The 12901-nt window shown below is 40.0% G+C and overlaps 1 protein-coding gene across 2 annotated transcripts in view; it reads right to left on the bottom strand.

The window, feature by feature from the left end:
* MFSD14B (major facilitator superfamily domain containing 14B) overlaps positions 1-12901 on the bottom strand; it is a 118686-nt gene that overhangs the window by 2129 nt on the left and 103656 nt on the right. For both annotated transcript variants that reach the window (XM_069576802.1, XM_069576803.1), the window contains exons 9-11: positions 3802-3914; positions 2243-2340; positions 340-482 (exon numbers count right to left, since the gene is read on the bottom strand). In XM_069576802.1, the coding sequence (XP_069432903.1) occupies positions 340-482; positions 2243-2340; positions 3802-3914 (354 nt within the window). The remainder of the gene's footprint in view (positions 1-339; positions 483-2242; positions 2341-3801; positions 3915-12901) is intronic.

The following is a 12901-nucleotide window of genomic DNA, read 5'->3' on the forward strand; positions in this document are numbered from 1 at the left end:
GTAACAGCAAATAAAAGGTAGAAAAAGCACTTTAGCTCAATTTGTAGTTGGAAGTTTAGGTCATTTCATCTTTTATTTGGCCTCAGTTTCACCAGAGGACAGCATTCTGACCAGAGAAATTATGTAGAAAACAGAATCTGAACAAAGGCAAGACAAATATTTTACATAAGACATTATCACTGAAATGATCCTGCCCTAGTCCCAAGAAGCAATGAACACACACTACTGTTGAATACAATAGTAATATTATAAAAATAAGAACAGTTGCCAAACTTAAGGTCACAAGATTTTGTTCTAATCAGATACAATTGTTAAAAACTAGGCTTATTACCAAATTACCTGTAGGGCAGCATTGTCAGAAATCAATTCTGGTTCCAACTCAGTCAGTTCCACATGGAACATGTAGAATATGAAGCCATACAAGGCTGGCCCCAGTCCATTACAGAGTCCTCTTATTCCAGTTATGATACCCTGGGCAACTCCTAAATCAGAACAAAGAGAAGGGAGGCAGTCTTCTCAGAAAAGCATCTCAAGATTGGAGACTTAAGAGTCCTTTCTTTCAAACTATAAAATACTGATTAAGCTGGACTGAGTACCCATCATACTGATATCCATTCATTGTACAAATGTCTCCTTGTCCTTTTCTATGCCCTTATAATACTGTCCTCACTACCTGTCCTAAGATCTATAAGGATATGAAATGACACCGATGTTTCTAAAATCCCTGTGAGGCTGAATTCCCCCTGAACAACAGATCTTCCTATAAACAGGGAATGATAAAATGAAAATTTTTAATACTCTCAATTTATAGGCAATTTCTATTTTTTTACGGATTGAGATTTTCCTCTTCTACTTATTTAATGGTGCTTTTACAATAAAAATCTGTCCTTTGCATCTTGGATCCCTGCCCAAGTGTCAGTCACAGGGGTCCTGAACCTGTGTGCTTCTAGCACCTTCTGACAGATTCTGTTCCTCACGGTGATGGCTGTATTCCAAGTACACCTGTACTGAAAAATCCCAGAAGAGTCAATTTCTAGGTATCTCTGGTGTCTCATGTGGCAGGTAAAAAATTAGCTTGAATCATGAGATAGATGTTTCTGTAAGTCAAAATCAGTCAAATATAATTCAACCTAATATACTGTGTTCTAATAAGTTTATTTGCTGACATTTAGAAACATATGTATTAATACGTGTAAGCATAAAAGAAGCCAAAGCAAATTAATGCCCTGAGAGATAAGGTAAGAGTCTCTTAGAGCCCAGTCAATGCCCATCCTTCACAGATAGCTCATGCCTTTACTTCAACCACAGCGTCTCCCAAGGATGCAGTCAGCTAAGTGACCATAACAGGATAACACACAGATTTGAAGTCTTCAAATGATAACTGCTATATTTAAAATAGATAACCAGCATGGATCTGTTGTTAAAAAAAAATTAAAAAACAAAAGTAGATATGAATAAAATGGCTAATTTCCAATGTGAAAACATAAGTGCAACCAATAAACTATCTTTTCCAGTCTAGTTTTTTTTTTTTTAATTGAAACTTTTTAAAGAGCTCTAAGACATAATTTTTTTTTCTAAAATTCACTATTTCCTGACTATTGTCAGGTAAACCATTAAGTGATGGAGAAGGAAAATAATTAATTTCAGCAGTAAGACGTACCTGATAGGGAAGCCAGAGGCACAAGAAGGATGAGGAGTCTAGACATTTACAGCGCTACTCTACACAGTTATCTTACTTTTGTTTCTCATTCTGCATCCAAATATCAAGAACTACGCAGATTTATCTGTTCAAAGAATCATTTTCTAAACTGAGTAAATAGTGGACTTTGAGTGATTCCAAATTAAAGAAACTTCAGTGATTACAGTGATTAAATAAAGAACTCATTGTTTTACTAGCTAGTCTATCAATTATTTAACAGATATTTGTTAAAATATTTGAGTATAGTCTAGTAAATTCTGACAGTAACATAAAATAAGAGTCAAAAGAGGAATTAGATAGTTGTATTTCTAAGTATTCTGACTTGCTGTGTCCAGATTTCAAAAATGTGAGTATAAAATCAAAGCAGGAAGGAAAAGAGAATTTTCCTATTTGCCAAAGTAAAGAGGTATGATTGTTCAGCAGGGACCACACAGCTGTAACCTATTTCTAGGCTGATGTGGAAAGAGGCTCAGAGATGCTCATGCTTCTGGCAGGTACATCTCCACTGAGGGAAAGAAACAGTGAGGGGGACAGTGACCTCACCTTGCTGATTTGACTCTGCATTCTGAGAGACGAGGGTACTGACTGCTGGGAACGTAATGCTGGACACGGCGGCCACAATCCCTGCTGCCCACATCATCCTGCAATGACAGGTCAGGCTGTGGTCAGGAGGCAGGCCAGCCCCAGTGAGAGAGCTGTTCAGAGTACAAGCAGCAAAAGCACAAAATGCTTTCTGTTGTCTTACGTTAAGTTGTATTTATTATTTTTCCTCTTTGAAAAAAATTTTTCTTTAAACCTAGAACGTTACACAGCACACTGTTAATACTAATACTGATCACTTCATGAGCTGGGAAAGTTTCATTTCTTTATCTTACCTGTCAAAATATGTTTTTTCTTACTGGTTTATCTATTGCCATCTTTAAATGCAAGCTCAATGAAATTCAAAAGTATTTCTTGTTTCTGTAAATCCACATTTTTTCTCACCAATTTTCCATTTTTTTTCTTTGTACTTTTCAAAGGCTCGCCTCCATACTGCCCTTAGGCTGCTCAGTTTCCTACCCTCAATAAAGTGTTGTGTGCAACCAACTGAGAAAAATGGAGACCTGGAGTTCAGGATGGCATCTTGCAGACTTCCAAGTCTGTTTCCTTTAGACCTTTGTCTCAATGAAAGGAACCTATGTTCCTTATGTGTGTGTTAGTATTAAGCGTGAGTGTGAGCAAAGTCCAGGGCCAATTGAGCTAAAATGCTGTTTGGCCAGACTGTCTTGCGGATGACAAGAATAACCTTACTTAAAAGGAAAAACCCTTTAGGTCGATAGAATCAGCTATTGAACCAAAGCTAATAGGACTAAAATTAAGGTTTCCAAGAACAAGAAGAATCTACCACTAACCACCTAAAGCATTTCAGGTTCTAAACTATGCCATTCATTTCTGGTTGAAAAATAAGGACCAAGTCAAACATTTTAAATGAAGATATGAACTGTAGTATTTGGTAATAGGCACATAAGGAAACTTGCCACACAACAAACAGTACTCACTTCTTTTTATTTTTTCTTATTCCACAGGGCTTAATTTGACTTCCTTTCCTATTAACAGGAATCTAACTGTTAGAAGTAATCACTGCCTCTGGGTACAGAAGCTTTTGAAGGAGATCTTAGTGTTCATATAACTCATATACTTTATATTATAAAGATTATGTCACTGTCCAATGTCATTCAGCTAATTATAGTGGTAAATCCTGCCATAATCAGTCATTTTTCCTTGTTTTCTTGTTTTGTTTTTGACTATATGTACTGTCACCAAAAAGTGACAAATGTGTTTAACAGTTAGGCATAAAACTTTTTTTGGAGGGTTGGAGAAAGAGATACATATATTTAGTTAAGTAACATCTCACTGAAAGCTTGCTGAGGTGAAGGGCAATCTGTCTGAATAATGCAGAATTATCTAGCTGTACCCTTCCTCAAACTAAGGCTAAAGAGTTTCTGAAATTTTGAATACACTATGCTAGTAAAGTAACTCCTGCTTCTTTTGCATGAACACTCAACTAATTCAAGCTCGTCTAAAAGATAAATCTGTCATGAGAATCTATTGGAGAAACTTACCATGCTTGAGATCCAAAACCATACCAGGCTAACTGGAACATCTGGAAGCCCAAACCAAGGAGAACAGTGTTCTTATTCCCTAATGATCTCATCAAGCTAGTAAGAAAGACCGTCTGCAAAGCAAAGGGGATAATCATTAGAAATATAAGCACAGAGATTTGATGCAAGCTCTGTAGAAAAGCCCATTAATGGTGACCAAGAACCTCTAATTGCAGCCCACTTGACCTGACACCTCGGAAACCACATAGTACTGATGTAGCTCCAAAAGAAGTGAAGCTTCAAGGGCTTCCCAAACTGACTTGGGCTCAGGGCCTTCAGCCTCCTCCCCAAAAATCTGTTTATGTGTTGCTTGTTGCTGTTCAGTCACGAACTCTTTGACCCCATGGACTGCAGTACATCAGGCTGCACTGTCCTCCACTATATCTCAGAGTTTGCTCAAACTCATGTCCATTGAGTCGTTGATGCCACTGAACCATCTCATCCTCTGTTGCCCCATTCTCCTTCTGCCTTCAATGTTTCCCAGCATCAGGGTCTTTTACAATGAGTTGGCTCTTTGTTATCAGGTGGCCAAAGTATTAGAGTTTCAGCTTCACTCCTTCTAATGAATATTCAGGGTTGATTTCCTTTAGGACTAACTGCTTTGACCTTTTTGTAGTCCAATTAGTGGGAGTTAACAGTTTCACAAAGTTGGATTGATACAAATATGATTTTAACAAATATAAAATACGTTAGTCACTCAGTCATCTCCAAGTCTTTGCAACCCCATGGACTATAGAACACCAGCCTCCTCTATTCATGGAATTCTTCAGGCAAGAATACCAGAGTGAGTTGCCATTCCCTTCTCCAGGGACTTTCCTAATCCAGAAATTGAACTCGAGTCTCCCACACTGCAGGCAGATTCTTTACTGTCTGAGCCACCACTCTGCTAAAAAAGTAGGTGAGATAGACTGAAAGGGGATAAGATAATGAATCTGGGCCAACTAACTAGAGTTAATATTAAAAAACAAAATCATAAGCAACTTGAAAGTTTAACATAATTTACACTGACTGATATAGTTAAAAAGTAAAAGGCATTTACCTAATGTATTCCTATGAGGTATATCAGTTCTAATATTTTGGGAAAACAATTCTGTGGCATTCTCATTTCTCTTCCAGACAGACTTATCACAGGGGAGTGTTTCACATGGCCTACCATGCTTTAAAACAGCATATAGCCCCTTCATGGATCCCAGCCTTGTGATAAAGAGGCTTGCATAACTCAATGAAACTATGAGCCATGCCCTGCAGGATCATCCATCACGGATGGATCATATTGAAGAGTTCTGAGAGAATGTGGTCCACTGGAGGAGGGAATGGCAAACCTCTTCAGTGTTCTTGCCTGGAGAACCTCACGAGCAGTATGAAAAGGCAAAAAGATGACACCAGAAGATGAGCCCCCCAAGTCGGAAGGAATGCAGTATGTTACTGGGGAAGATCAGAGGGCAATTATGAATAGCTGCAGAAAGGATTAAGTGGGTTGGACAAAACAGGGATGACACTTAGCTGTGGATGTATCTGGTGATCAAAGAAAAGTCTGATGCTGTAAAGAACAATACTGCATAGGAACCTGGAATGTTATGTTTATGAATCAAGTTGGACGTAGTCAAGCACAAGATGGAAGAGTGAACATTTTAGGAATCAGTAAACTAAAATGGACTGGAACAGGTGAATTTAATTCAGATGACCATTATATCTACTACTGTGGGCAAGAATCCCTTAGAAGAAATGGGTTAGCCCTTATAGTCAACAAACAAGTCCAACACACAGTACTTGAGTGCAATCATAAAAACAATAAAATGATCTCAGTTCATTTTCAAAGCAAACCATTCCAACATCACAGTAATCCAAGTCTATGCCCCAACCACTAATGCTGAAGAAACTGGAGTAAAATAGTACTCTGAAGACTTATAAGACCTTCTGGAACTAACACCCAAAAAAGATGTCCTTTTCATTATAGGGGACTGGAATGCAAAAGTAGGAAGTCAAGAGATATCTGGAGTAACAGCCAAGTTTGGCCTTGGAGTACAAAATGAAGCAGGGCCAAAGCTAACAGACTTTTGCCAAAAGAACACACTGGTCGTAGCAAACACCCTCCTCTTCCAACAATATAAGGGATGGCTCTACACATGGATTTCACCAAATAGTCAATACTGAAATCAGATTGATTATATTCTTTGCAGCCAAAGATGGAGAAGCTTTATACACTCAGCAAAAGCAAGACCTGGAGCTGGCTGTGGCTCAGATCATCATCTCCTTATTGTAAAATTCAGGCTTAAACTGAAGAAAGTAGGGAAAACCACTGAGCCATTCAGGTAAGCTCTAAATCAAATCCCTTATGATTATACAATGAAGACGATGAATAGATTCAGTAGATCTGATACAGTAACTATAGAACTATGGATGGAGGTTTGTAACACGGTATAGGAGTCAATGATCAAAACCATCTCAAAAGAAAAAGAAATGCAAGAAGGCAAAGTGGTTGTCTGAGAAGGCTTTACAAATAGCTGAGGAAAGGAGAGAAGTGAAAGGCAAGGGAGAAAGGGAGAGATATACCCAAATGAGTGCAGAAAATAGCAAGGAGAGATAAGAAGTCTGTCTCAGTAAATCAGCAAATTTGGAAGACTGAGCAGTGGCCACAGGACTAGAAAGGGTCAGTTTTCATTCCAATCCCAAAGAAGGGCAATGTCAAATAATGTTCAAACTACCATACAATTGCACTCATTTCACATGCTTGCAAAGTTATGCTTAAAATCCTTCAAGCGAGGCTTCAGCAGTACACGAATCAAGAACTTCCAGATGTTCAAGCTGGGATCAGAAAAGGCAGAGGAATGAGAGATCAAATTGCCAATACTTGATGGATCATAGAGAAAGCAAAGGACTTCCAGAAAAACATATACTTCTGCTTCACTGACTATATTCTAAAGCCTCTGATTGTGTGGAAAACAGCAAACTGTGGAAAATTCTTAAAGAGATGGGAATACCAGATCACCTTACCTCTCTCCCAAGAAACCTGTATGCAAGTTAAGAAGCAAAGTAAGAATCGGACATGGAACAACTGACTGGTTCCAAATCAGGCAAGAAGTACGTGAAGGCTGTATATTGTCACCCTGCTCATTTAATTTACATGCCAAGCACATCATGAGAAATGCTGAGATTGATGAATCACAAGCTGAAATCAAGACTGCTAGGAGAAATATCAACAACCTCAGATATGCAGATGATACTACTCTAATGGTAGGAAAGCAAAGAGGGATTAAAGAGCCTCTTCATGAAAGTGAAAAAGTTGGCTTGAAACTCAACATTAAAAATCTAAGATCAAGCCATCCAGTCCCATCACTTCACAGCAAATAAAAGGGGAAAAAGTGGAAACAGTGACAGATTTTATTTTCTTGGGCTCCAAAATCACTGCGGACAGTGACTGTAGCCATGAAATTAAAACATACTTGCTCTTTGGAAGGAAAGCTATGACAACCCTAGACAGCATATTAAAAAGCAGAGACATCACTTTGCTGACAAAGGTCCATATAGTCAATGCTATGGTTTTTCTGTAGTCACATACGGATGTAAGTTGGGTCATAAAGAAGGCTGGGCACTGAAAAATTGATGTTTTCAAATTTGGTGCTGGAGAAAACTCTTCAGAGTCTCTTGGACTGCAAGAAGATCAAACAAGTCAATCCTAAAGGAAATCAACCCTGTATACTCATTGGAAGGACCAATGCTGGGGTTGAAGCTCCAATCGTTTGGGCACCTGATGGGAAGAGCCAACTCATTGGAAAAGATCCAGATGCTGGGAAGATTGAAGACAAAAGGAAAAGGGGGCTGTAGAGGATGAGATGATTAGATAGGATCACTGACTCAATGGACATGAATTCGATCAAGCTCTGGGCAATAGTGGAGGACAGAGGAGCTTGCATGCTGTAGTCCACAGGGTCATGAAAAGTTGGACATGACTTAGCAACTGAACAACATAGCTATTTCAGGGAAACAGCCTCTCTGCAGTCCCATACAATATAGTGAATGTACCCAAGCATAACAATGAATTAAGTCGAAACACATATGCTCTTCTTCTTGTGGTCCTGTATTTATAAAAGATGAGGAAACGTTTAATTATTGTTGTTCAGTTGCCTAGTCATGTCAAACTCTGTAGCCTCATGGACCGCAGCACACCAGCCTCCCTGTCCCTCGCCATCTCCTGAAATTTGCCCAAGTTCATGTCCATTGCATCAGTGATGCCATCCAGCCATCCATCCTCTGAAGCCCTCTTTTAGTTCTGCCCTCAATTTCTCCCAAGGGCTTTTTCCAACGAGTCTGCTGTGCACATCAGATAAACAAATACTGGAGTTTCAGCTTCAGCACCAGTCCTTCCGAAGAGGATTCAGGGTTGATTTCCCTTAAGATTGACTGGTTTGATTTCCTTGCTGTTCAAGGGACTCTCAGGAGTCTTTTTCAGCACCACAGTTCGAAGGCATCAGTTATTTGGTGCTCTGTCTTCTTTATGGTCTAGCTCTAACAACTGTACGTGATCACTGGGAAGACCATAGCCTTGACTATACGGACCTTTGTCAGCAGGGTGATGTCTCTGCTTTTCAACACACCATCTAGGTTTGTCACCGCTTTCCTGCCAAGAAGCAAATATCTTCTGATTTCATGGCTGCAGTCACCATCTGCAGTGATTTTAGAGCCCAGGAAGAGGAAATCTCTCACTACTTCCACCTTTTCCCCCTCTAATTGCCATGAAGTAATTACATATAATCCTAATGTACTGACTTATCATATTTCTTCAGTTTTATGGATAGCAAAAATTATAATATTTACAAATTTTCAAATTTTGTTTTTCCCTTTCACTATTTTTCAGTATTAAAATAATATTGAAACATTCTTCTGGTTAATTTTAGAATAGTGGAGAAAGACTGGTTGGTGGCTGTATAAGCAAATTTTTACGTGCCAAACCTACGCGTTAGGGGTAACCACACATATTCTAAAAAGCACTAAAATTTTATATTAAATTCTAAAAGGAACAAGAAGGTGGAGGAGTAGGTGGATGTGGAGGAGTAGGTGGATGTGGAGTACATCTCTTTCCACGGATACATCAGGAATATACCTTCAGACACAGAAGTACTTGTGGAACACTGGCTGAGAGCAGACAGGAGTATCTGACCAATGGTAAAGAATATATAGAACTACACAGAACTCAGTAGGGTGAAGGATTTAGGGGGAAAAACAGGAGTGTTAGTAGGACCGGACCTGCCTTGGCAGGTTGGGAACTGAAACAGGGATCCAGGCATCAGGGCAATTGGCTGGGTCAGAGGAGAAACACTTAAGGCTGAGACTGAAGCAGCTGATCTGTGGCAGCCTAAATGGAATGAGAATCAGACTGTCCTTGCAGCCATACATACCCCAGACAGGGAAACTGGTCCCCTGGAAGGCGCAGCAGCTTGGAGCTGGAGTTTAGGAATTGTGGGGCAATCCCAGGGTGAGGGCTGCTGTTGACGGCAGAGACACAGGCTGAGGAGCCGTGAGGGAGGAGTCTGTGGTGAGAAATGCCTGTGGAGGAAAGCCAGGCAGCCATGGAATGCAAGGCAATACTGCTGAGTTACACCTAGAGGGTGGAGCCATCACCATAGCCCTCTCTCCCCAAATGCCAGCATCAGCACAAAACAACAGAGAGGCTGCCCATCAAGTGCCTGATGCGCTGAACTAGAGTTGGACCCCACCCAGTGTGCTCCTATGAGTGACTGATGTGTCGAAATACAGAGTAAGACCCCACCCAGGGGCCCCCTCGATGTGCCTGACATGCAGATTTACAGAGTAGGACTCCAGCCAGGGGGCCCCTCTATGTGCCTGATGTGTAGAACAACAGAAAAGGACCCTAGGCAAGGGAGTCCTCTAAGTTCATGAATGGATGAAGCCACAGAGAAAGAATATCTAAGGAGGTCTTCTGACCACCAGCTACCAGAGGCTTGAAAAAAGACTCTGACAGGGCCATAACTCCTGTGGCTGAGGCAGTCCATGTCCTTGCACACTTGGTGCTGCCAAGGTCCGCAGGACCAGAGCAGATGAGCCACTTTCATGCTCAACTCTCAATGGGCAGAGCTGCCACAGGAAAAAAAATCTTGCATCTACGAACATTGCTTTGGTTGTGTCCAACTCTTTTTGACCCTGTGGACTGTGGGTTGCCAGGCTTCTCTGTCAGGGGGGTTCTCCCAGTGAGAATACTGGAGTATATTGGCCTATACTGGTTGTTATACCCTTCTAGAACACTATATTCCTGCTGCCCTACAACCAACTCCCCGAATACTTGGTGATGCAAGAGCCCCTAAGACCCAAGCAGCTGCACCACCTCCATGCCTGGCCTTCACAGGGGCAAACCCAAGCCCTCCAGGGCAGCCTCATGAACAAACCCCAGCAGAAGACCCACATGCAGTGGTGGAAATAAAACCACAATTGAAACCCAGGAGGAAGTGTGGCTAAGGCAGAAGACCAAAAACCTTCCAACCAGCTGTATAAGCTGCAGATTTAGTCCACATGATTCAGTAGGCAGATTCTGTGCCTATGGAATATAAAAAAGGTCATTGAGAGCTCCCACAAAAGAAAACGCACTAGTTCTGACAGCTGTGAACATCTGAAGCAAGAACACACAGGAGTAGGACCAAATGAGAGTCTGAGCTGCCCTACAGCAGATTCAGAGACCAGAGCAATGTTGAGGGCATCTTGGAGAGGTGAGGTGAACTGTGACTCCCAGAGAGGGAAAGGATGCTAACAGCAGATACTCAGTGAAGACATTTATTATTCCTATATTTGATTAGCTCTGTAGTTTCTTTTGGATTCTGCCCCAGCCCCCGCCCCTGTGTTTTTTCCCCCCTCTACTGTAGTTGTCAGTTTTACTAGCACTATGAAATCTAGTTAAGCTTTTGAGTTTTTTTTTTTTTTCAATCACAATGACACTTTTTTATTGCTGTTATAAACCTCTGGGTCTACACTGCCTTTTGCAGTTTTGTGGTGTTTTCTTTTCTTCCTCTTTTTGTAATTTTAGTTAAAAAATTTTTTTAAACCTATTACTTTTCTACATTTATTCCTTTGTTTGCTCTTCCTACTGTTCTTTTCCCCTTCAACTTAATCTTTAATATATATATAAATCTTTTTTATCTACCTCTATTTAACTTTGCATTTCTATTCTTTCTTTCCTTTCTTTATCTCACCATATTTGTTAGTTTTATTCTCATTGTTTTATTCCCCAGTTGGTACCTTGCTTTAGTTTTGTTGTCCAGTTTGTGCTTTAGTTAGTTTTGCTCTAAACTGGTAGATATCATTTTTGGTTTCCTTTGTTCACCAGGTCAATCTGTTATACTTTATTTCTACTGGAATGTTTTGATTTTGCTTATGCGTGTATATGTATATTCCATTATGTTAACTAATCTTTGCTTGATTTTGTAACTGGCATTTGTGTGGGGTTCATCTTTGGTTTATCATTTTTGGTATTTGTTTTAATATCATTTAGCACCATAAAAAAGCCACCTATGGAATCTCTGTTCCTGGCCAGAGATCAAGCCCTGCGCCTTCAGAGCAGGAGCACTGACCCCAAGACCCTAGACTACCAGAGAACTCCTAATCCTAGGGAGTATCACACAGTGAGAGCTCCCACAAAGGAGACAACCTGAGGACGAGACCTGGCATCACCCAACCAGCAGTAGTACCCTGTGCAGGACGCCTGATCCAAAAAACAAGCAAAACAATACAAGCCCAGTCATCAGCACACAGGAGTACCCCCTCACTCAGCCTCGCCCATCAGGTAAAACAAACAGTGCAAATCTCACCCTACACAAAGCTAAAACAAACCACTGGACCAACCTTAGGAGGGCAGAAACCAAAACTAAGAAAGAATTCAACCTTGAAGCCTGGGAAAAGGAGACCTTAAACACAACATATTCAAAAAAAAAAAAAATGAAAAGGCAGAGAAATACTGCACAAATGAAGGAACAAACTAGAAACACAGAAGTCCAAATAAATGAAGAGGAAATAGGCAACCTACCTGAAAAAGAATTCAGAATAATGATAGTAAACATGATCAAAAACCTTGAAAACAGAATGGAGAAAATGGATGAATCAATTAACAAAGACCTAGAAGAATTAAAGAATAAACATACAGAGACAAACTATACAATTACTCAAATTAAAAACACTTTAGAAGGAATCAATAGCAGAATATCTGGAGTAGAAGAATGGATCAGTGAGCTGCAAGATAAACTTGTGGAAATAACTTCTGAAGAGCAGAATAAAGTAAAAACAATGAAAAGAACTGAGGATAGTCTCAGAAACTTCTGGGAAAATATCAAAAGCACCAGCATTCAAATAATAGGAATCCCAGAAGACGAGAAAAATAAACGGGATGAGAAAATTTTTGAAGAGACTACATTGGAAAATTTCCCCAACATGGAAAAGGAAATAGCCAATCAAATTCAAGAAGAGGTGCAAAGAGTCCTGCACAAGGAGAAACACACCTAGACACATACTAATCAAACTAAAAATGATTAAACACAAGGAAAGAATATTAAAAGCAGCAAGGGAGAAGCAACAAGTAACACAGAAGTGAAACCCCATATGTTTTAGCAGCTGAACTTTCAGCAGAAACTTTGCAGCCCAGAAGAGAATGGCAGGATATATTTAAAGTACTAAGAAGGACCATTCAGGTATGACCTAAATCAAATCCCTTATGACTATAATGTGGAAGTGAGAAATAGATTTAAGGGACTAGATATGATAGACAAGAGTGCCAGATGAACTACGGACGGAGGTTGGTGACATTGTACAGGAGACAGGAATCAAGAACAACCCCAAGAAAAAGAAATGTAAAAAAGCAAAATGACTGCCTGAGGAGGCCTTACAAACTGTGAAAAGAAGGGAAGCAAAAAGCAAAGGACAAAAGGAAAGATATACCCATTTGAACGCAGAGTTCCAAAGAATAGCAAAGAGAGATAAGAAAGGCTTCCTCAGCCATCAATGCAAAGAAATAGAGGAAAACAATAGAATGGGAAAGACTAGAAGATCTCTTCAAGAAAATTAG

This window comes from Ovis canadensis, chromosome 2 (assembly GCF_042477335.2).
Source record: "Ovis canadensis isolate MfBH-ARS-UI-01 breed Bighorn chromosome 2, ARS-UI_OviCan_v2, whole genome shotgun sequence".
NCBI classification, from domain to species: domain Eukaryota; kingdom Metazoa; phylum Chordata; class Mammalia; order Artiodactyla; family Bovidae; genus Ovis; species Ovis canadensis.